The sequence below is a fragment of the Cucumis sativus genome, chromosome 6, assembly GCF_000004075.3.
Source record: "Cucumis sativus cultivar 9930 chromosome 6, Cucumber_9930_V3, whole genome shotgun sequence".
Taxonomy (NCBI): Eukaryota; Viridiplantae; Streptophyta; class Magnoliopsida; order Cucurbitales; family Cucurbitaceae; genus Cucumis; species Cucumis sativus.
Genome location: NC_026660.2, coordinates 14854652 through 14880826, shown reverse-complemented (window position 1 = coordinate 14880826; position 26175 = coordinate 14854652). Strand labels below are relative to the sequence as shown.

The 26175-nt window shown below is 30.9% G+C and overlaps 2 protein-coding genes across 6 annotated transcripts; one reads left to right on the top strand and one right to left on the bottom strand.

Moving 5' to 3' along the window:
• Positions 1-1305: 1305 nt before the first annotated feature.
• LOC105435834 lies at positions 1306-8638 on the top strand. Of its 3 annotated transcripts, XM_031887853.1 has the most exons (12): positions 1306-1659; positions 2059-2208; positions 2311-2543; positions 2707-2792; positions 2924-3117; positions 3260-3390; positions 3542-3793; positions 3922-6440; positions 6537-6645; positions 7235-7315; positions 7725-7771; positions 8285-8638. In XM_031887853.1, exons 1-12 carry the CDS (start codon positions 1458-1460, stop codon positions 8286-8288), a joined length of 4008 nt encoding a protein of 1335 aa, XP_031743713.1. In that variant the 5' UTR covers positions 1306-1457; the 3' UTR covers positions 8289-8638. The 3 variants fall into 3 exon arrangements, with proteins under 3 accessions (XP_031743713.1, XP_011657235.1, XP_011657234.1); XM_011658933.2 differs by lacking the exon at positions 7725-7771 and having other exon boundaries at positions 6540-6645; XM_011658932.2 differs by lacking the exon at positions 7725-7771 and having other exon boundaries at positions 1307-1659.
• Positions 8639-14945: 6307 nt separating this feature from the next.
• On the bottom strand, positions 14946-19038 carry LOC101221563 (L-ascorbate peroxidase, cytosolic). 3 transcript variants are annotated; one of them, XM_011658931.2, is made up of 10 exons: positions 18912-19038; positions 18703-18837; positions 18432-18606; positions 18225-18290; positions 17476-17524; positions 17019-17101; positions 16819-16898; positions 16611-16713; positions 15376-15434; positions 14946-15275 (listed from the first exon to the last, which is right to left on the bottom strand). In XM_011658931.2, the coding sequence occupies exons 2-10, from the start codon at positions 18819-18821 to the stop codon at positions 15260-15262; spliced, it is 750 nt and encodes a 249-aa protein (XP_011657233.1). In that variant the 5' UTR covers positions 18822-18837; positions 18912-19038; the 3' UTR covers positions 14946-15259. The 3 variants fall into 3 exon arrangements, with proteins under 3 accessions (XP_011657233.1, XP_031742652.1, XP_031742651.1); XM_031886792.1 differs by having other exon boundaries at positions 18703-18823; positions 18912-18964; XM_031886791.1 differs by lacking the exon at positions 18912-19038 and having other exon boundaries at positions 18703-18905.
• Between the last annotated feature and the right edge of the window lie 7137 nt (positions 19039-26175).

Genomic DNA, 26175 nt, shown 5'->3' with positions numbered 1-26175 from the left:
GTGTTAAAAAATTTTGTTTGTAGAATAAATATTACTAAAACAGTAGTAAACGACATAATCATACATACATATTTTTCCTTTATAAATGTATTTGATTACATTATACTTTAATATATCCGCAATCTATAATAGTTATGTTCTACGTTTTAGTATATATATACCTCATATTATATACAATAATACTATATACTGACATATAGTTCTATTATTTTTTTGATAGGATGACAGTTCTTTTTCAACGTTAAATTCTTAACGAACTCTATAATGTATCACATTCAAAACTAAATTTTTGTTTGTTTGTCTATTTAATCGAATATTTAAAATATACCTAATATACCAAATGTTTCATATATTTGGAATATAATCTAAAATATACCTAATATACTGAATGTTTCATTTGTTTTGAATATATATAATATTAAGCACAAAATTTCTAGCTAGATTCAGTCGGATAAGTTTTGTATTTTTCGACCATCAAAAGTTTTATTCTTCACCGTCGAAATCTCAATAAACCCTAAAATGTATCACATTAAAAACTACATTTTCATTTGATTGGTTATTTAATTGAATATCTAAAATATACCTAATATACCTCGAAGTTTTTAATTAGATTATATTCGAGAAGTTTTGTATTTGTCGGTCGTCGACTGTCTTCTTCTTCACCTCCGAACTCTCTAAAATTTCGAATTAAAAATCGTAATCCACGTTGAAAGGAGTAGACAACCGTTTTTGTGAAAGGAAAGCATGAAAAGTTTTCCACTCTTTCCAAAACCGTATCTCATTGTTTTCTTCATTTAGATATTTGTTATAAATCAATTAAATAATAGAATTTTGTATTAAATTATTCTGGGCCCACTTATTTCCAAAACGGTATCTCACCATTTTTTCCATTTAGATATTTGTTATAAATTAATTAAATAATAGAAATTAGTATTAAATTAATTTGGATCTCACTTTTTTCCAAAACTATATCCCACAATTTTTTCCATTTATATATTTGTTATAAATCAATTAAATAATAAAAATGGGTACTAAAGTAATTTGAACCTACATTTATGTAATATACTAGTCTATTTAGGACTTTTATGAAATTTATTAGTAATTTGAATCTTTCATATAATATCAAGGAGGAAATTAAGCTATATGAGTTAAAATACCTAAAATAACTGAATTATTGTATTAGGAAACCGTCAAGTCGTCGGTTGATGGGCCTGCTATATTGCGGCCCACTAACTGGGCCACGAGATTCAGATTCAAAATGTTAAAATGAAGCCGCTTGGGATCCATCACGTGGTCTCTTTTCTAACTGATCAAAATCGCTTCCCGCTCGCATATCCTTTCAAATCCATATCCAAGATCCAAAACAAACTTCCTTCCTCCATCTCCAGTTTCACTCACTCATTCTCATTTCTACTTCCAAATTTCGTTCCGTCATTCCGATTCCCGTCGCCGGCGTCATGGAGTCCGATATCTCTCTCATTGAAGTCGCCGGTGAAGACGATTCTCTACTGCAACAGATTCCACAAGACGATCTTCTAAACCTTGAACGGAAAATGGAAGGGAGTACAGCTGGAAACAGCGGCTTCTTCTTGTGTTCGCCCCTCTTAACTGGCAGATCCAACGCCACCATTGCTGGTTCTTCCACTGCTTCTTCTGCCGGTCAGTTTGATTACATACATATTTCCTTTTGTTTAGAACCTTTGCCCTAATGTGCTGCATCTTTCTCTGAGTTTTAGATATCGTTTCTAGGCGTTAGTACTTGTTAAATTTAAATCATGCGTAATTAGATTGAAGTTGAAAACTGCAATTTGTCGGAGAAGTTTTGTTGCTGAATCTCGAGAGCTTGCTCTCTCTGGTTAGATAAACCCGCATTTTAGGCGATTGCAATTTCTCTTACTAAGAATATAGTTAATTAGGTTATTAGTATTTTAATTCGAGTAAATTAGGATTTCTTTACTTTTACATATGTTCTACTATTGTTCATTAGTTTACACTTAACATTCGAGGATAAGTGCAAGTTCATGTTGGTTAAATGATCGGTTCTCTTTTTCTGTACAGATTATACCGATAAAGAAAATATTAATGCAAACAATATAGAAGGTCCTAAGCTTAATATTATGCCGCAACAGATGAAGAAGAAGAAGAAAGCAGGAGGATATAATTTACGTAAAAGCTTAGCATGGAACAAAGCTTTCTTCACCGAAGAAGGTTTCTACGTGTTATTACTTAATGGATTTGTTTTATTTCGCATTTCCTTTTTCTGCAAATTTAACAGTAAAACATTGATTGAACTGTATATACTTTCATCAGGAGTTTTGGATTCCGTTGAGCTATCGATGATCACTGGTAGTACTAGTACATCTTGTGTTGAAGCATTGGGAGCAATCGACGAAGAAATACCGGCTGAGTCTAGTGGTGGCTGTTATAAGGATTTGTCGTTAAAAGATAAATTATTCAAGGATATGTCAATTAGTACTCCAAGTGCTGGTAGAAAGAATGGCCGTTGCTTGATGCCAAAGCGTGGTTCATCAACTAAAGATAATGTATCCCAGCTTCTGCAGTCAGTACATTTCCAAGTTTGATTGAAAATTTTATCTTTCTGGTTCTATATAACTTTTGATCTAGAAAGACTAAAAGATTCTAACTTCCTACGTTTTTAGGCGAACTTGTTACAACACTTTCCTTTTGTTTTAAACGATATCTCAGGTCAAATTGAAGGAGCCATCAGCCAAAGATGTCAATTGGAGCGGATCAAAACGAGGAAGCTGTCCGCGACCTGCGGCTTCATCGTCATATCCTTTAAGTGGTTTCTTAAATTTTGTTTGAATTTTGCAGTGTTATCAAGTTTTCTCTAGCAGGTTGATCGTTCATAAACTCACTTATAATTGTGGTTTAAGTTAGATTTCCTTGACCCTTTTTATACTGTCAAAAGGCCTATAATCTCAACTGCAACAAAAATTGTGAATAAAGAGGAGAGAATTCCCAGAATTCCAGTTCCAAAACGTGATCCTATTCCTACAACTATCTCTAGGGCTCCAAGGAATGCTGCTTCTATACGTGCAAGTGACGCAAAGAGTAATCCGGTTGCTCAAAGAGTTAATCAGGTTGCTCAACGAGGTAATCGTTGTAGAATCGCACGATAGTTCTGCTTTATTTTAGTCATAACTCTAATCATCTAAAACAATACTATCACATTCAATATTTCCTGTTATTTCGATGCTGGTAATTCCATTGTGATGTGTTGAATATTCTTTTTCAGCTGGGAGTATTCCAAAAATGACTACGTGCAAGGGTCCGTCCATCAATGCAAAAAGGGCATTAAACAAGGACGTCAATGCAAGTAAATCTTTGAAGGCTAAAAGCTCAATTGAACAACCGAGAAGAAAATTGGTGAGAACTTAGAAGTTTAGAACTCTATGGCTTTATCATCTTTGTATTCAAATTGGCAGACGAGACGATGGTTAGAAAGTTTTAATGGTCGTAAAAAAGTCCCACTAATTTGGAAAGCTTATACATTCCAGTGTTCACTTCTATTTTACAGGCTAACCCAGTATTAAAAGTGAATCCCTTGCGTTTACAATACGGATCTACTGATTCAAATGAGGGGTTAAAGGCGGTGACAAATTCATTAATTTCAAAACCTCTTTCTTTAAATGATGACGGCACCAAGAAAGTTTCTGCTTCCATTACTCAAAACGCTGCCTCTGATGGTCGCAGCATGCTTAATCAAACCCAAATGCCAAAGCCATCTGGTCTGCGAATGCCATCACCCTCTATGGGATTTTTTGGTCAGGTATGTATAATCATCACCATTCACCGAGCTTCAATGAGTGCTGTTAGATATATTTTAGATAAATACTTTTTTCTTCAAATCTTGGTATTTCTTATTTTCTTTGCATTTTTTGTGAATTTCTATTCCAGAAAAAAGTTTCTTCATTCCAAAGCGTGCCCCCAGATACTTCAGAATTGCACAGTATATCTAAATCCAGTATTCCCAATGTGAGACTAGCTGGTCATTCAAACCCTATTTGTCAGTTGGCAACACTTGTACCTAGAAATGTTACGAAAGCAAACGATGGCGAGGCTTCTGAAGAAACTAATGTAGTTTCCTGCTTAGGCTCTGGTAGTTCACTAGAACCTGTTTCCCATGATAAAGCGAAGTCCGCCTTGAAAGTTGCTAACATTCATTCAGGGAAAATGAATGTATCTGGCGCTTCTACAATGAACGAGGTTTTGAGCATCCATGGACTGGAGAATCCTGTGCTGGAACATCTTGGTGATGTTACTAGAATACACGATGAGATTCAGGACCAATTAGATGAGTGCCAATCCCATCGTGTGCCATTTAACTTTGGTGATTCTACCAAATCACATCTTGATGAAACAAACGACTTGTGCTTGCAAGGGATGCGAAAGGCTCTTGATGATCCGTTAAGTGGGGTGCAAAATTGCTATGACCAATCTTCCGAGCAAGTTGAGCTTACAAACTCTTCTAATTTCAAGATTGAACGAACTTCTCCTGATCACGAGAGGTTAGGAATTGGAACTTCTAATTCACTAAAGAGAAGTAGAAGTTCAATAGAATTCGACCGTGGTGGATTTGGAGATGTTAGTAATGACTCCAACGGTCAGGAGAGATGTTCATTTGAACAGGATGAAGCCTTCGAAACTCATAAGGTGAGAGTATTACGGACAAGGAAAGCAGAAGCTTCTGACTTAGATCGCTGCATTTCAAATGAATGCAACAACACTATGCAGAGCACTTCTGTACTGTGTAATTCAGACTCAATGCATATTGATGATGAAATAACAACTGCTACAATGTCGAGTAGTAAAGCATCGCAAGGAAACAGTTGTTCTCTAGCGTCTCAGAACGATTATACTTCCTGTGAGAACAAGCATTTTACAAGAGAAAACAATGACGTCAGTGAATGTCAACCGGACGGTGAGAATGATTGTTCTTCGATTCCACATTCAACAGGAGATGCTTGCTTAGATAATGACCAGGTCAACAGGAATTGCAAAAGTCGTACAGATGAGATGGCAGACATCGGATCGGATATGCAGCAGAATAACACTTCCTTGGAAGTAGGAAGGAATCAGAATGATCATGGTGGCGTAGAAATTGCCTGCTATGCTGAAGCTGCTGAAACTGTACCAATAAGCCGAGATTTACGTCCAAGTGATAATGAAAATCAGCTGTATGAAGCCCATATATGCATTGAACCCGAGAATGTACAGTATGAAGACAAACAAAATTTTCCTGTTCTATCCTCAGTTATAGATTTTGATCAACTACCTGGATTTTCTGCACTTCAAAATTGTTGCATTGACCAGGTAGAAGATTCTCCAAAAAACAACCAAGGGTACTGCTCAATTGATGACTTGTTGCATAGAAGCAGTTGTGAAGAGAACAACAAAGAAATTATAATTGATAGTGTCATTGATTGTTCTGAATCTTCTGATGTATACCCGCCAGAATGTCCAAGTAATTGTGACCCGATAGCATCTCCCAAGGATAATTGCAGTGCACATGAGGAGATACGTGAAACAAGGAAAGGAGACAACATTTTAGGGTCATTGGAGATCGATGCGTCATTAAGAAGTTCAAGTTGTTCAACTGCTAAATCATCTGAGTTTGGCAAAATACCAAGTGGTGAAGGTACATCTGAGACATCGAGTAAAGAAATTGTTTCCGAAGCAAGTACGACCTGCAACGATCAGACATTTTGTTCTCCAACTAAAGATTTGGGTTTGTTAATAGCCATATCGTCTTGTGAAAATGTCCAACAGTATGGAAGAGATAAAGAACTGGACAATCTCAAGTCTCCAGAGATGAATGGAACCACACTATGTCAAAACGAAAGCGAGCTTAGCAGTGAAATGGATCACCTATTGGAAACTGAAATGTGCAGTACGTACAACGACAATGCACAATTAGAAGCAAGAACAATTTGCAACGATTCACCATTTTGTTCACTGACCAAAGATTCGGGTCCATCAATATCCAATGATGACATATTGTCAAGGGAAAATATCGAACAGTATATGGAAGCAAAAGATCTCGAGAATCAAGAGATGACTAGAAACACACTATGTCAAAACGAAAGTGAGATCAACAGTGAAACAGATCATCTACATGACACTGAGATGTGCAGTACATGCAACGACAATCCACAATCAGAAGCAATAATAACTTGCAACGGTTCATCATTTTGTTCGCCAACTAAAGCTTTGGGTTCATCAATACCCAATGAAGACATACTGTCAAGGGAAAAAATTGAAGTATATTTGGAAGCTATAGAACTGGAGAATCATAAGTCTCCAAATATGAACGGAAACTTAGTGTCTCAAAATGAGAATGAGCTCAACAGTGAAATGCATCGACTCGATGCCGAAACATGCAGTACATATGCCGACAATTCACAATCATTGGAGCTGTAAGTACATTGATTTGTGGATGAACTTTTTGCTTCCTTGCGTTTTCACTTTTTTAAAAACGCTTGATTGATAGAAACTATAAATGCTATTGGCAGTAGGAAGTCCGAGGTTGTCGGGAAGCAAAATGTTATGGGAACTAAAACTTCAACAAATGCTGCTCCATTTTCTGAAGAATGGTTGGCTGCACTTGAAGCTGCTGGAGAGGTGAAATATTTCCTTCAATTTCTAATACTCTTTCAACCTCATGTGTTTATAAGGTGTTTGGAGGGTGCCTTTTGAAATGTTTAATAACTTAAAATCACTTTATCGTGTTCTTATATCACTTCAAAACTCACGTTTAATTATGCATCAAGTTACTGTTCAATTTTAATTTTCATATCATTAAAATTGATTTGGAAGGATTCAAAACATATTCAAACGATTAATTTTTTTTTATATTTTAACCATTTCGAAGTTACTTTCGAACATACTCTAACTATATAATTATTTTGTCTTTGTGTTATATCTATATTTTGTGCTTATTATAAAAATTCAAATCGATGAGTAACAACTCATCAACATCGGTGGCATGGTACGGAAAAAACATGGGTATTTCTTTTTATGCACTTATCTTGGTGCATCCAAAGTATAGTCCAATAGAATGTTTTCATGTGTCATATTTTGAAAACATTTTTTTGTCTAATTACATATTTGTGTGGTAGAAAAGTTGGAAGCACAAAAAATGGTCGAATATTTTCTTCAGGAAAGTAATTATTAAACTAAAAGATTACATTATATTCAATTGAAAATGTAGGAAATCTTGACCATGAAAACCGGAGCTGTACAAAATTCACCTCCCGACAAGTCTCAACCTGAACCTGGCCCATGGTCTCCGGTATGTTCTCTCTCACCTGACCTCCTTTCTTCAAATTATCAAGTTTTAGTACTTTTAAGCTTGTTTTAAATATGTCTAATTGATTTTTGAACTTTACGTGGGTAGTTTCATAAATTTTTAAATAAGATGAATTGATCATAGTTTATTGGATAAAATTTATAAAATTAATGTGTTAAATAAATTTAAATTTAAAACTCCAAGGATTAAACCTATAATTTAACCAATTAAGATCTACTGACATTACTTTCTACATATTTTACTATTTTTCTCTGTAGAGTTAAAATGAACTTTAACGAAATTATTTGCATGTTCTGTTTCCGAATGCTTTGTGTATTAAAAGAATGACTTGGCTAATGTTTACGGTGGAAAAATGAAGAACTGTTTTTTAAGTACAAATTTTGGATAACAGGGAAATTATGAACACAGCTATCAGACTCTCATAATTTCACACACCAGGTGATTTCAATTACTTTTCAAACAAGTTAATTCATTAAAACAGTTTGTGAATTATGAAATAGTGTATTGCAAATCTTTGAAAAAAAGTAACATTCATAAAAACAGTTTTTTCCATATTTAAATGTTGACGAGTGTCAAAGTTGATTTTCTTTCTTTTGACTTTTTTTTTCTTCGTCTCTTTGTTACTATATATTTCAGTTTGTTCACTGAATTTATGAGGGATGCAAAGGACAAAACTAATATGAAAATTTAGTTCTTTTAGGTAATTAGAATGGACAGCAGTTTTAAAGATAATAACACAGTGGGTTAAAAAATTACAAATATAATTAATACTTATGTTAATAGACGATGAGAGTTTATCAAATATTGTGGTTAGATTTGGTTATACTCACAAATTTTTAAAAATGTTATTATATATGTTGATTGTTTATTTTAATTGCTATATTAACAACCGCATCTATATATTTTTTAGTTTTTGTCTAATATTAATTATGTGTTAATTGAAACCAACAGGTGAAACGGAAAAATAATCAAGGGATCGGACCGTTTGATTGTACAAAATGTACCAAAGCGGGTTTAACTCCATGAGTCTTTGTTAGCTAGAATGCCTTCCTTTCTTTCCCACTAACGGTCTTACTGACTTCTTTTATTCGAATATACCGAGACCCACCTTGTGCAGGTAAAAACAAAAGTTATCCTGTTCACTTCCTCCCTTCCATTATGAACTCACAATGACAACATTAAACAAGAAAAATTCTTTGTTTAGAATTCATTGACAAACCAATAACTTTTAGTTTAACCGCGACCCGTTGGATAATACTTTCTGGAAATTAATTACAAAAGGTTAAAACACCATTTTGACATTCATATTTCAATTTTTGTGACTACATTTTCAATGTTCTAATTTTAGTTTTCATATTTTCAGTTAACTTTGATCAAATAATTATAACTATTGTGTAAGAAAATATAATATGTTAATATATTTTCAAATTCAGAAAAAAAAAAAGGACAATAAATTAACATTGAAAACTGAATTTAAAGTTTATTATAAATACGTACTTAAAATTGAACAAACTATATTGAACAAGCTTGGAAAGTACGAAAATGGAAGTAAAAAATGGGATGCACAACAATGAATATGAACATACTTTACTAAATGATCAATATAAGTTTAATACAACAAATAAATATGAGATGAGTTTAATACAACAAATAATTAAAATAAATATGAGATGAGTTTAATACAACCAAATAAATATGAGATTTTTAATACAACAAATAAATATGAGATATTTTAGTGTGATACTCCTTTGTTGATTCATGATATCAATCATCCATAAATATATCTTATCTAAAAACTAATATGTTTAGTAAGATTAAAGGATATTTTGACTTATTTCTCGACCTCTTTCAATGTCCTATTCATTATTTATTTATTCTTCTACTTTTTAAAACTCTTAATTATGTATTTATTCTTATATTAGAAAAATAATTTATTATTTATGTCTTAATTTTAATTTTAAAATATTAATAGTACAATAATTGCAATATGAAATATAATATAGTGATTGTTGATCAGATTGTTTTTTACTTTTTTCGATGTGTATTTTGAGTTGAATTTAATTTCAAATGATTTTGTTTTATTTTTTTACATTAACTTTTTTGTTTTACTTTGTCTCAGTTTCGTATATCAGTGTTGTGATATACTTATATTATATGTATTAGTTGGTTAATATACTTACTATGTGATTTTCATTTTTTGAAATTTCAGTGCATTAGAGTATTATTAAGTATATGAATGGTGTAACTCAATGTATCATTATCAAATATATCAACAATATATTGTTAAAGCATATCAGTAAAGTGAATCATTATCAAGTATATGAATCAAGTGCATAAGTAGGACTTCAAGCATATCAAGTGTATTTAAGCAATCAATTGTATAAGTGAAGAAGACTAAATGAATCTGCAATGTATCAAACATATATTAGTAATGTTTTAGGTGTGTATCAAAAAGTATCAGGTGCATCAAATGTATCAATCAAATGTATCAAATGTATCAAGAAGTATTATGTGTATCAAGGGATGTATTAGGTGTATCAAACATATATTAGTAATGAGAGCATTTATGACTTTTACCTTTTAATATGTGGGTTGGGCTTCTTTTTTGCCATTTTTGCAAATAATAAATTGTTTGCATTATAGACTTAATTATTATAACTTATTTTACCATTTTTGCAAGTGTCTCATAAAAAAAGAGGTCACTTTAGACTTATTATAGATAAGTTTTTTAATCTATTTTAAAATACACCATATGGTTCTTAGAGAGAGTATAATTTTTGGCTTGTTTATTCATGTATTTGGCTTCATGCATGCAAGTCAAGTATTTGTTTAAGTTCTAACATAGCCAAATAAAATATCTTTCAGTCATTTTATTTTATTAATTTAATGATTATTAACAAATGTCCTTTTCCTAAAACTTAATTTTTGTTATTATTTTTTAGCACCCCAAATTTGTATTCACAACTTGCAATAGAGAGTCCCAATTTAGAGGTAATAAGGATAATATTTCACTTGGGTGCATACTATAGATTAAAAAGCAAGTATTTCGTTCAATTTATATTCCAAAGTAATGTTGAAGAAGTAAGGTGTTTTACCTATTTCTTAGTCTGTAACGATCCAACTTTTCAAACTAAGCTGAGATCATTACTTTAACACCAAGACACTTCATTTGAAACATATGAGTTCGTAAAATCTATTAAAAGTAAAAAAGACATCAAAGAATCTTTATCCTAGCCCTATTTCAAACAAAAATAAAGATTCGAAAGCATTATTTATAAAATCACCAAGAAATAAACAATTGTTCTAAACATGAAGCTCATTTCAATCACCAAAAACTTGAAAACATAAAACACTGAACGGAAGCAATTTTGAAGAGAGTACCCATATGGCAATCACGTCTCCTTCTTGTCTCTCATCATCTGCCTCTCGTATTACCTTTGCCTTAAAAGTTAAACATAAAATGGTGAGTATAAATACACCCAGTAAGAGACCCATGTTGGTCCCCTTGGAGATAAAACTGTTAACTTTCTATTGGGGGTACCCTGCATCATAACAGTCTCGTGATCTCATAGGATGCACATAATCAGTCTAATGCCCTCAATGTTGCATATATCAGTCTAGTCCTCCGCAAGATGCATATGTCAGTCTAGTGCTCCTAAAGGATGCACCTATCAGTCTAGTCCTCCGCAAGATGCATATGTCAGTCTAGTGCTCCCAAAGGATGCACCTATCAGTCTAGTGCCCCCGGGGGATGCACAACAAGTGGTGATTCTGTGGAACACCTGCAAGGCACACTACCCCATAGATGAAACTAACAATTTTTCCTCGGTCCATTCTAACAATTTAAGTAGTCAATTCAAACAAGCTACCTTCGTCAAATAATCATTTTAGTTCAACAAAAATATAATCAATTTACCCAAAACAATACATAATCAAATATTAGCATAACGGTTCCTCAAATAATTAAAATTATACATAAGCGTCACTCATCTCAATTCAGTCAACAATATATTATCTATACATTTACATAACAATCAATCATTCTCAATTCGGTCAATTCAGCCAATACTTAGCATTTTGATACAAGGTTCAGTAGTAGAAAATCTCTTTCCTTAAGGTTACCTAAGCGTGTTGGTTGAACTAAAGTCCAACGAACCAACCTAAACATAATTGAACAGAAATCAATCACTTCCACAAACAATTTCATCCATTCAATTCACCATATATGTAAATTTCACAACTTACCCAAATTGTGGAGAATCGAACTCCAATCCAACTCTTTAAGCATTGTCCTCAATTTGCACCTTCAAGAAACAATGTCAACCAAATAATAAACCCAACCAATAATGGTTATTGAAAACAACCACCAAGACCCAAACCTAAATCCTTACCTCGAACCACAATAATGCATAGGCAGCGGCTCTCGAAACTAACGCAAAAGAGAGCGTATAAACAGATATGAGCGTGGATCGACTTGCGATTTACGACTGGAAGTGTTGGACAAGTCTGTGGGCCTTTGGCCCAATAAAAATTTATCTCTATCATTGTCCCACATTGATAAAGTTGAAAAAGGTAAATGGGTATAAATAGTTAAGTGCCACAATGAAACTGCAAATTGTGTTGATGGTGATAGTATGACCTGTTACCACGTGCATCAAGACACTTCTAAAAAACCTTCATGATTATACTGGAAGGTGACAAAGTAGTCCTCACCGAAAACAAAAAATTTGTTGGTAATGGGTATTTGTCTAATGGGTCTTTTTGTACTTCACTATTGTTTTTATGTCGCATGGTAGACTAAACACGTGAATTTTGCATCAATTAGGAAGCTTAAAGATTTAAAGCTAATTAATACATGTGAATCGCATGAAGCTAGTAAATGACATGTATGTGTAGAAAGTAAGTGTTTTAAGAAACCTTACAAACATGTTATGACGAGAAGTATTGAATTATTAGAATTGATTCACTCGGATCTAGTTGATTTCAAAAACACCCCTAGTAGTGGGGTAAGAATTGTTATGTATCTTTTGTTGATGACTTCTCTAAATTTACTAAGGTTTACTTGATAAAATCAAAAGATTAAGCTAATAGCATGTTTCTGAAATTTAAGGTAGAGTCTGAAAATCAACTAAGCAAAAGTATAAAAAGATTAAAACTAGATAGAGATAGTGAGTGCTGCATATAGGTTTATGTGTTTGAATGATAAAAGCATAAATGAATCTAGGGATTTAGAATTCTTTGAGCATGTATTTCCTTTAATGAGATCTCTGTCCATTCCCTGTCCATCAAAAAATTTGCATGATCTAGAGAACCCCAAAGTTGTTAGTGAAACACCTGAGGTAGATACTTTTAGCGTAAGATATGATTTAGAACCTAGAAGAAGTAAAAGACAGAGAACTGAGAAAAGTTTCGAACCTGATTTTCTAAACACCTTTATAGTAGAAAGGCACGATGAAATTGATCATTTCATTTCATTCATTTAATACACAATCTCCACTCTACATTTCTCTCTACCGATACACCATCCTCCCTATCGATACAAAATTCTAGTGTGTTTAGTATTCATCGTTTCTATTCCTATTTTCGGCGAGTGTACGCCAGAAGTAGAGAGTTATGTTAACCTTGGGAAGCAACCGGCATTAAGATTAGCACCACGGTCCGGTCGAATTTGCTTTCAAAGCAATGTTACACAATCTTTCCTCATATATATTCTGAATCATGGATGGATAGCCAATGAATTGATTCCTTCCACGAATCATGCAAAAGAAAGAACAAAAAATCAGAAAGAAGATATAATTTCACCACAATGCATTTATATATTGCATAAAACTAAACTCAATTTTGTGATTTCAGATGATTTGTGGGAAAATTATAGCAGAGATCTAAAAGAATTATAAATCATATAAATGTTAATCAAAGAAAACTTGCCTTCTATTAGTGAATTTGTTCAATAATGTAAAATCGTATGTATGAAAGAAAGCTTGCCTTTGGATCATGGATGAGTTCCATTGAACTTCCGTAAATTTTTAATCTTCTTCCAATTTAGGAAATAATAGAACAAGAAATGTATCATCCAAAAATATGAAGTAAGAATTCGTGCAAACAATGGAGACTACTTGATGCAGTGGAAAGAAAATTTTGCCCTGGCCAGAAAATTCAAAAGAAAACATTGAGTACACATAAGAGAGAAATTTGTGCTCGGATCTAGATAAACGAACTCATAAAGGACGATAAAGAAAATTTCATCAAGAGAGAAAATTGAAGTTACATTTAGCGAATATTGTTAACATTGAGGGAAAAAAAGGTGTATGAACAAAACCTAATTTAGTTCACCAAGAGATTTAGAACTCGCACAATTCATCATCAAAATATTGTAGGTAACTTGATCTCAATGTTAGTTCGTTTGATTTAATGACTATACCACTAATCTTCTTACTCAGAAACGCAATGAAAGAATCAAAGTTTCAATGTACAGGAAGTAAAAAACATTACGAAAGAAATTGATATTGATTGTTCAATTCAATATCAAACACACTATAGATAGTCAAGAGAACGCATAAGTGAAATGATTCAAACACAAGAGGAAATTACCCACCACGAAGTATCGTCGGCCTAGATCAGAAGGTGAAACTTAAGATTATTCATTTTTTCATAACGATTGCAGTCGCTCAATAAAAGCATTTAAATTGCTAGAAAATTTGTCCAAAACTCTCAAATTCTACATCGTCATTTTGATTCCCTTCCACCAACTTTGTTTTCTTTGAGTCTAGCACATCTGAAAGAATGAGAACGAAATCAACATGAAGAGAATAAGAGAGATTAAAACTGGAAAAGATAGAGATAAGTATTTTGGTTTTTTTACCGTCTGCACTTTAAAGTCTAGCAGACACAAAAATCGAGTATGTACTACAAGTCTTGATTTGGGTCCACAACAACACACGAAAAACTCATTTTCTTCCATTATCAACACTCCGTTTTGGTTCAAATAATGATTTACGATTTACATTCTATTTTATTTTTAAATTTTAAATGCATATATTGTAATTTATATATATATATATATATATATACTCAAAAGATAGTGATGAATATTTTGGCTTTTTAAAGATAAATTTATATAATTAATAATATATTTATATCTAAGTGAAATTATATATATATTTATATATATCGTGTATATATTAGTATATGTTGTGAATGGACCTAAAAGGAAAAGATGAAGCTGACCTTGTTTCAAATTTTCTGCATGCAATCTTCTGTGGACGTCTAATTTCTTTCTTTTCAATGTGGACGTCTAATTTCTCTCTTTTCAATGTGGATCTTCTTCATCAACAGTAAGAACTTATTACACACACTCTTGAACTTCAATCTTTATGGTTTAATGCTTTGAATCGATTATAGAATTTAACTTCTATCTTTATTATTCTTTCTCTGCATGTTTTAAATCTATTATCATTTATCACATTTAATACATATTCATTTGAAAATGTATAACATTTTTCATGATTTTCTAAATTGTATTAGGGTTTTCTTCTTTTTCACTTTTTTCATTTTTGTGCCGTAGAAAAATGGTTGCCGATGGGATTAGTGGTTGTTCCTTTAAAAAAAATCATCCAAATGTAGGCCAACAAAATGCTGCCATGAGACACTTTTATTGCTGAAAATATAAGATTCAACCTAATAATTGCTGAAAATATAAGATTCAACCTAATAATTGCTGAACAGGAAAAGCAGAGAAAGGCAACAGGTAAAAGTAATGTATGTATAGCATTCACATATGGCCGAAAAAGCAAGATCAAGAAAGCCACACACACAAACATTCTTAATAGCGCAACAAAGCAACTCTCCAAAGGCCGCCCACGATTTAAGAGAAATTAAAAGCACACTATTGAGATAGTCATCCGCGTTTGACGCTTCTGGAATAATTTAAGCATCCGCAAATCTGGCAATAAATACAACAATACACCAAATTTACATTCAACATGGCAACAATAATGAGTTTGATTTGTTTGTTTAAAAAAATATATTGTTTAGGACTTTACCCCAGCTCTGAGAGCTTCAAATGTGCTTCCGCATAATCAGCAAAAAATGCATCCTCATCCTACAAAAGGGGGAAGAATTACCATGATTACTACAAACTATATAATGCATCTAACTATCTTACTGAAATATCCATTTAATTAAATTTGGGTTAAAGACACTCTATCAGATCCTTGTAACTTGCCTATAGAAGTAAACATTTCTGAATTTAGCATATTTGATTTACTCTATTTTCCGGTCTGTTCTTTACTCTGAAGACTATTATTAAGATTTAGTGATCCTTTTTAATCTTATCTATGTAGAGATAGATATTATTGGGAATGCTTTTTTAAAACTAAAGACTAAAAACCATTGCCAACTTCCACTTTCACCTTTCTCTTGTTTTTTATCTTGTCCTTCGGCCTAGGCTTGGGCTCATTCTTGGGTCATGGCTTGGTCCCTCTATTTTAGAGATAATAATTAAGGATATAGCAAACATTTAAAAAAAATTGTAAATATAGCAAAATCACCGATAAACTTCATATGGTCTATCACTATCTGTGATAAACTTATATAATTGATAGAATTTGACAAATTTTGCTATATTTACAAATTTTTTAAAGTTGTGATATATACTTAATTAATTTGAATTTAATTGCTAAATTTGCAACTATCCCCTCTCATTTACCTCCACTTCGACCTCCAACCACAACTCCAAACCCAAGGCATGCTCTTGATTCTGACCTTGGGCTTGCTCCATTTTCACGGCTAGGTATGACTAAACTTATACAAACTTTAAGTAACTATAATTAAATTTTATGGACTAATTATTATAAATTTTAAAGTATAATGACCAAAATTCAACCACTAAATTGTTCCGGAGACAAAGTATTCTACCTTTTAAAAGTAACCTACGCATAAAGCTTAGGGTTGATTATTGATAAATACTAAAACCCTAAACCCTAAACATATCAAACTTAAGCTTTTCCTATAGGTCTTGGTAGATGACCATGACCTAACCAAAACTCATTATATTAAGTTAGATGGGATCTTTAGAATTATATTTCCTTGGATTTGAGTTTGGATGTTAAATTTAATTCATGAAAAGGTTGAAGTTAAAGATGTAAAATGAAAAAGGGTTTAGGGTCACTGTTGTGTGTGTATACAATATATTTTTTAAATTGTCCGGGTAAAGAAATTTGATGTTTCGATAACTTCGCTGGCAAGAAAAGAAAAAACAAGTATGAGAAACTCATACCGCAGCATATCTCTCAACTAGGGGACGGAAGACAGGATCAGTCAGAAGCGCCTTATCAGATGGCAACTTAAGAAGCTCTGGCTTGTCATCCGATAAGATCTCTCTAATAAAAAAATTAAAAATATTATCACACACACACACAAATAAATTCACAGAATAATGGAATCTCTAATATACGGAGATTGATGTCTATAAGCAAAAAACTCACTTGAAGTAAGAGTTGTCGAAGATGAGATGATTTTTTGTCCACGGACCTTCGAATCCAGATCGATCTTTGTGGGCTTTTCCCTAAGCATAAAATAAAAATTCAAAAGAAAGAGTCAAAACCCATATAGGAAAGGTCAATTAAAAAAAATTGAGGTGAATAATTGAAAGATGCAAGCGGAAAGATTCACAAATGAAACAAACCAGAGTATGAGCACCAGAAAGAGCAACGATGTCCTGGTCACTGAGACCCATTGAGTAGAAAACATCCCTTAAATGATCACATCCTACAAAAAAAAAAATGTTAGATTTAGATGTAGACCATTTCTGTGAAATCATAGATCAACCAAAAATTTAAACTTAACCCGTAGGAGATTGAATGTAAGACGTCTAGAAACGAAGATATGATATTGGTAGTTTGAATATCGAATGTTGATAAATATCGTCCAAGTGCAATTTATTTCCAGCACTCTAGTAGTGCAATCTCTTATCTCACAATTTAAAAATGTTAAATACAAAATTAGTTATTGATAGACTAATTTATTTTCTGAAAACCCTGTTGTTTTAATGATAGTCCATTTGAGTATTATATGGGTGCAACATAAATTCATTATTACCGTAAGAGAAGTTGTCTTAAATTATTTCTATGATGTGTACTCACCCTTAGCAGCATCTGGAAGACGGCCTTCAGGCGGTGGCTCAGGCTTGTCCTGATGACAGAAAACGCCAAGGATAATACAGGTCAGCGTTGTTATATGAGAATTACAAAATAAAGATGCTACTTGAATAAATTCTGAGACAAAACTAAATAACGCAAGCAAGTCACATATAGAACTAATGATTAAACTAACCTGATAGTTATAAATTCAACATAAAATAATTTAAAAAAAAAAAAAAAAACTAATCTAATAGGTTAAATGATAAAAAAAAAATGTCCCTACATGATATTGCGTAAAAATTCTTTTTAGAGTACTTTTATTTCCAAAATATTTTTTAAACTTCTTAAAGGCATTTTTGAAACTATTTGTCCAAACTAAAATTATGGCATTCTTATAATTTAACCTATCTGTTGATTAGTCACTTTTCTTTGGGAAAAAAAATCACCAATAATGTAAAAATAGTGGCTAGTGGGAGCTCTCAGCGATGTCCGCTCAGATAAATCTTTCAAACAGAAAATCAATAGGTGATATGCTTATGCAAGAGACAAGTATCAAAAACGTATGAGCAAATAATCAGAAAAGAGTTTGAAACGCAATTCACGATCGAAATAATGTTAGCAAATCGAGAATCCATAGGTATACAATGAACTGTCCATCCGGACATCAAAGATCAGTAGCAAACAGCGTAAAACGAAAGGGCAAAAAGAAATCACGAAACAAACGTAGAGAGGAGCAACTTCGTCTAAACTACCTCTCTGCCAGGATGGAACGGAATCTCAGGTCCACCAGTAACTTCAATGGCAACAACTCCGGCGAGCTATTGTACAACAAATATAAAAATAAGAATAACAAACAAACATTACTCGATTCATTTTTTTAATCCGTCGATAATTTTAAACTTTCGCAATAGTCATTTACGAAATGTGCGAAAATAATGATCGGAATCATAGTGCCGTACCTGGTAGAAGTCACCATAAGAAAGAATCGGCACCTGCTCTTTAATCGGTTCCAAAAGCTTAACGGCGATGTCAAGGCCTCTGTTAGCCTCGTGAGCGAGCTCTGCTGCATTCTTCATTGTGCCGAACGGACCTCCCGTTCTAGTCTTAACGTCAAACGTTCCGGCTGAGTGCCATCTGAAATTACACATCCATTCCATAGTAAATTAAATATCGTCGTTCATTCATAATATAATGAAATCAAGGATTCATAATCGGAACAGAGAAACCAACGCGAGACGAAGCATTAGAGGAGAGCAGTGCTTCTCAGCAACAAGAGCTCTAATCTTCCTCCTCGCCTTTGTGATAGCCGTCTGGTATTCGTGGCTGACAGTCGGATAGCTTTTCCCCATGGCTGAGATCGATTAACTACAAAATGAACAAAAATCAATTCACAGCACAGAAAACAAAGAAAGAGATCCAAAATCGTCGTCAATGGCAACCTTGAAAGAGCGAAATGAAACGAGAGGGAATTTCGTTTTTACAAAGATGGATAATGGAGAGGGTGAAAGAGAGAGCAGAAAGATTTAAGAGCAACGTGACTAATGAAGAATTAGAAGCTTCTAGTAGCTTAATTGTGGCAGTTGGATTTCTGTTTCTATCCTACGGCTATTGTTCAGCTTTCGAAATTGAAGGGCTGTGATTGAATTTTAAATGCAATATGGCCAATAAATATTATATTTGGTATTAGAGACAAAAAAAAAAACTGAAAATTGAGAAAGTAAATGATAAATGACGAAAACGTTGTGCTTGTTGCGAGTTATGGGGAGTAAACCTACATAATTCGCGCCCATGAAAAACAGTGAGGTTGTTATTTCTTTATTTATACACTCTAAAAACAGCTGGTAGTTTTTCCTCTCTTTCTTTCTTTTTTAATGGGAAAAGTAAGCAGTAGAGTTGTAGGAAAAAATTAAAGCTAATTCATATTTCTTTATGATAAAGTTTGACAAACAAATATAGTGTTTGCATTTTAACTATTTTATCACCTTATTTCAACGTCTACACCAACTTCTTTATCATTTCTTTTCTGATTTGTCACGTATATATAACTATATATATTCAATAATATATACACTTTCTTTTATGTTTTGTAATTTTTTATTATCGTGTATATACCAATATATACACATATTATATATGCATTCGATATTTTTTTTTAATTTCTTACACATATGTTATTGAATAATTTATTTATGTTTTGTGATTTTTTTACGTATATACTATTGCATATATTCAATAATACATACATTTCTTTTTCTTCATGTTTTGTGAATTTTTTGTACTTACATACCACTGTAAATATAGATTACGTATCTTATTAGTTTTTTTTTTTAAATTCTTACATATATATACTACTGCATAATACATATATTTTATGTGACTTTATATATATATATATATATATATATATATATATATATATATATATATATATATATATATATATATATTGATGTTATTTTCAATATACTCAATATACCCTAATGTATTTCGAATACAAAATATAAATTTTGACCAACCTTAATTTTTTTGTTTTCGAAAGATCACTGGTCAGCTACCGATATTATTCTTACTAACCTTAAATTTTTTGCAAATTTATACTTTCATCAACCTTCTATTATTTGGCGTCTTTCATAAATAAAATGAAATCAATATTGAACTTGTTCAAAGAATAAAAATTTTACCTTTTTTAAAAAAAAAAAATCTAAACCGTAATCCACATCCACTCTCTCGTCGGAATATACGAAAAACAATGCAAAATGAAATGAATGAATGAATGGACGAGGTGAGAGATTAGAAAGTATGAAAGATTTTTTTGAACAAAATAACCAAAATAAAAATAATTAGGAGAAAAATTTATTATAATATTACTGTAATAGAATTATTCACTTACCATATTTATATAGAATATCTAATAAATACAAATATTAATCAGAGTTCACTTTCATTTTTTCTTCTTTCTTTTTTAATATATTATTGATAATAAATGTGAGTAAATTAGTCATTTGGACCTTATATTTGTGTAAAATATTAGTCAATTTAGAACATTTATGAAAATTTTGAGAAATTTAGGTCAATCTTGTAATATAGTATAAAATTTCAAGCTATATGAGTTAAAACCCCAAAACTTAACTACCTAAATCCAATTAAATTATGAATATCACAATTTTACTATGATGGCGTGGCATGATGATATGGCACGATTAATTGGCAAAAAAAATATTGTTCAACAAATGTCTCTCTTCAAGATTCGTGCATGTATATGGGTATGGGTAGGTGAATCTCGAAAACGATAAGCTGAAACAAAAAATAGAAGTGGTTTGTTATTGACTTTGGCTCTAGTTAATATGTCAAATTAATCATACTAGCATATATTAAGTTTGTAATACAGTCCAATGTCAGTTTTACCGCTAATTTTGATTTTAATAAATATCATTTGGAATATGATTAAGATTATTTTTTTTAATTAAATTGAGTTTTTTTCTTAACTGATGAATCTAATTGAAGAATTAAGACTTTGAAAAAATTTGAATATTGTCAACTCAATTGCAAGTTTTGATTTCTTTTTTACACAATCATCTCATTTGAATTATAGGGTGCTATTAAAGATGAATTGCTCCATATTTAAAATTTGAAAAGTTTTCTTTTCTTTTCTTTTACTTAATTTGAATTTGAAGTAAGTTTATGATTTGAGATAAAGTTTAAATATATATATTTTTGGAACGGAAGACAAAAAAATGATTTTGGAAAAAAAAAATTGTTCTAAATTCCCTTTTTTTTTTAATCTTGAATTTAATTAGGAGAATTTTTTTAAATAAAAGAAAAACTAATCTCCAACTCCTAAGTCAATCTCAAGTTTGTTGTGGTGTTGGAGATTTTGATGTCTTTCATCCTTTAAATAGAGATGAAGAGAGGAAAACAAAAATCACACTAAAGTTCCTTTTCATTGCTTATTTATTTGGCTTCTCCAATCTTTTTTTTTTTTTCTCTTTTTATATTTGAAAGAAAAAATGGTCAATGAACGGGATTGCTTTCTTACCTTTTGAGAGAATAAAGTTATCATAACATTGAGATTGTAAAAATCATAATCCTACCATACGATAATACTAGAGCCAAACATTGGAATTATAAAAATTATCTAATCCTAATATATGATAATACTATAACCACAAACATGAAGTGAGCTAAAACTCCTTTCTAATCTCAAGAGCAAACAACCTTTAACTTAAATTTAAAAAGTCAGTTATAAAAATAACTTAAGCTTTTTAAAATATATATATAACAACAATAAATAAATAAACAATCTTCACTTAAAACTTGTTTTTGGCTACCTTTTATATGACAATTTAAAAGAGAAAAAATATATTAGTTTATTTTTATCACATATATTTTTTCAAATTCTAATGTCCGAGCAACATTCTTATCAAAAGTATTTTTATTATTTTTGTAACTATCTATCATTTAGTATATATTTGTGATAATATAATCTATGTCGCCTACATTTCCGTCTAATAGCATCAATTACAAGCTATATTCGTCAAATTTGCAATATGCAAAAAAAATGTATTATAAATTATTTTTTTTCTAACTTTTTTTTTGCTAAAATCATCATCCTAAAAAAAACATATATTTAACTCAAGAAACTCTTATACAAATTAATAATGTGGTGTTTGAGGGAAGGATTGGGTCATGTAACCCAACTCACTTTTGGGGGAAGGGTTATCATAATCTTAGTTTTACCCCTAACCTTCCACCTCAACTCTTTCTTGTTGGCTTTTTGGCCCTTAATCTCAAATTTATTTATTTTAATTATTCAATTAATTTATGTTTTGATGTAATCTGATTTTTTTTATTGATAATTTTATTAATTTGAATAGACCATATCGAAGAGCTTGGAAAAATGATTCTAACGCCTCTTGAATCACCCAAATCGAAGTTCAAATGAAGAAAATATTGCTAAAAGAATGTTAACGTGGCGACCAAGCATTCAATTTGAACCAATTAGAGAAAGCCTGGAGGAAGGAGTAACAAATGTGGCTTTTTGTTATGTTTTATTGGCTTTTATAAAGAAAATGAATTTAAAAGGAAAATGATTTTAATATTATTATTTTTTCTTGTGTCTAACTGCTAGTTTTTTTAAAAGAGGGTGAAGTTGCTTTATTGATTTCTTTTTAAACAAAGTATTTTGAAAAGATATATTATTATATTATTATTTGTATTGTGTTTAACGACTAATTAAGTTTAAATCTCAACCATTTATTTTTCTTTTTCTTATATCTAATGACCCAAATGATTTTGAATTTATCTTTTCTCTTTTTAAATACTTCACATTTACACAAGATCATAACATCCTTACAATCCTCAAAAAGTGCAAAAAGCGTTATTCTCTCTAAAGTTTCCAATTTTTATTCTTTTCATCTTATTCTTGAGAGCTTCTTATTATATTGTGAGGATTAAATTTGTGAGCTTCAAATTGTATACTCACTCTTTTAGAGAGTTTTCTTTTGTATGATTTAAAAACTTCAACATATTGTAACGGTTGGATCCTAACCCGTGGAAAGAACCGGGTTCGCTCTTGAACCCGAAAAATGAGTAAGAATCGGTTCGGCTCAAATCCGTGGAAAGAGTTCAAATAAAATTTTCAATCAAAATCCCAAGAGGTGCTTGGGAAAGTGGATGTAGGTTGAGTTTAACCGAACCACTACAAAATTACGGTGTCTTCTTCTCTAACTATTTTCTAATTATTTTTTAATTTAATTTTAGTTACATATTCTTATTGGTTGAGTTTGATTCCATACTTCCATTCATATCTTTTTATCAATCTTGTTATTTAACAAAATTTACAAAGTTTTTTATTTAAATTTTAGAAAATATCTAATTAGTTGATTTTACTTTTTATTTGTCGAAAAGTTTATTTAAACCCTATTCACCCCTCTAAGGTTGCCATATCATTATTGTAATCAATTTATGGTAGTTTTAAAAGATATATTATTTAATTATTTTCTTTCTCATTTATAATTTCTATATTTAAGTTTTGTTAATTTTAATATTTTTATTTTGAAAACTCTAACATAATTTTAAGTTGTGAAATTGGTACAGTTACATTATTAAATTTTCCATTTATTCCTTTACTCTTAAATTAAATAATTTAGCGTGATTACACAATTAAAATTTTATTTTAGTTACCTTCAAACAATTCTATGTTAGAATTCAATCCCAACCTTATTGTATTTTGTATTTTCTTAAGTAGCTTAAATATTGAAGTAACTTCAATTCAATAAAAAAAATGGCACAATTTTAACAAACTACCATAAATTGATTACAATAATAATTAGCAAACTATAAGAACTATTTAATTAAATTAAAAATTTGTGGGACTGTAACTTCAACAAATCTATTATTTTAGAGGTTGTTTGTCTATATTTTCCACTTTGATGTTTTGGTTATTAAATTAAGTTTGGTTAAATTAACCTAACAATTTTTTTTGTTATAAAAATAGTAGGTTCATGAAGTTTTTACCTAATAATTGTTGCATAATGATTAAAATAAATAAGTTGAAAGTATATATACAATTGTTAAAAAGAATAAAAATTAAAGTTGATATTTTAAAAGTAATCTAAAATAAATTGAGGAGAAACCTAAAACTAGATTTATAATTTTCCACTATAAAATAAAAATAAAGTTGGTAAACGCTTTGTTTGTTATTTTATGTTTTATGGACCTCTTATTTTCAAATGTTATTTGCACTTATTTACATGTTTATGGGTTGCATGTCACATTTATAAAATCCAATTTATTGAAACGTAACACATACTTACAAAATGTTGAAAATGAACATCGTAGTTAAATAAACTAAGGCAAATTGATTTAAAAAAATTAGAACGATTTGGAAAATTAAATATACAAAATTTATGTTATTGAATTTATAATATGAATTAAAAAGAAAAAACTATTTGCACCACGACTACTTTACAAAAATTGAAAATGTATATCGTATTTAAAGAAATTAAGAATTTTTTTTTAAAGTAAACTAGGAATATTTAGTAAATTAAATATAGGAAACTCGTATATTAAATTTAGAATATGATTTTTTAAAAAGAAAAATAGAATTGCATGTAACGATTACTAAAAAAATTGAAAATGAACGTCGCATTTAAAGAAATTTAGACAAATTATTTTGCGAAAACCAAAACAATTTGGTAAATTAGATATAGAAATTTATGTATTGGATTTATATTATGATTTTTAAAAAATAAAAATAATAAATTTCATAACACAACCTACGTAAACCTTCTCCCATACATAATATTATCATAACACTTCATTCATAATTCTTTTCTAAAAATATATTATCATAGCTCTTCCTTCGAATACGTTTTATTATAATATGAAGTTTATCATAATTTTAGGTTTATGATAACCCTAGCTACTCATGACTCAATCATTTAGCTAAACTTACTTTAGTAGTAGTATTAGTTTATCCTGCGTTAATTAGAAATATATATATTTTTAGAGGTAGGTAGTGACGAACAAAAATGGATAAAATAAGTGTAGAATGATTAGGTGCACTGTATAAAACAATTTACTAAAAGATATAATGAATGTAGGTTTGATGGAGTGTGAATGGCATCTGTTATGGAAGATTCGATAATCAAATTATAATATTACGAAGAAGGTACGATTTAACCCTGTCACCAACGCCTGAATTGATTGTGAAATGGGGAATTAGATAAGAGCCAATTAAAGTGCGCCAAGTTGCAATACGGGTTCCATTTCGGGCGTTAGGACAGACGTTGCTACCAAAATAATATCTGTACTGTGCACTAATAATAATAAAGAAGCAAGTGAAGTGAAGCGGCCACCCTTCCCGCCATGGTTACACTAAAAAAGAAAAGAAAACGCGTCCGTTTCTGTACCTCTTTCTCCAGTTCGTAATTAATGTGCGTCCTGTCTATTTCACTCACCTTCATCTCTCCGTTGTGATCATAATGTCACTCTCAATCACGTTCTACGTATAATGCTTAAATTTCTCTTTTATCCTATAAATGTTCCCTTTTGACTAATTCCTAACTTTTAAATTATTATATTTTGGATATAAAAATTTATATTTGAATTATAATAATACATTATTCGTCTATAAACTATCTTAGTTAGATGATAAATTAATATAAAAAAAGTAATGATTGTAATATATATATATATATATGTGTATATACATAAATGGAGCTAATAGTATTTATTGTAGTTGATTGAAAATTTGTAACGCAATAAGAGGTCGTTTGTTGTTATAGTTTTAGGAGGTGTTTGTGGCAATGATCAATTAATACAACAATAACTACATCTTGTTACAGTAGTACCCTTCATTTTCTACCAACTACAAGAAATTTAGTTTTTAGTTCGCAGCAAAAATGTCACTAAAACTAAAAAACATGTTGCTAGTACTTTTAGTGATGCAACGTCATTCGTCAATAGGATTGTCACTATATCTGCGTAGTTAAAAGTTTTAGCGACGCAACAATTTGCACCGTAAAAAATATACTTTTAGTGACATTTGTGCGTTACTAAAAGCTTACTTTTTTCGTATATACAGTTTGCTACAGTTTTTAGTATTTTACCTTAGCTTTGTCATTTTTTTTACTCTTTTCTACTGTGTTTACTCTTCTCATGTTAAAATATATGTTTCACACCTCGAGCACGTATTATTAT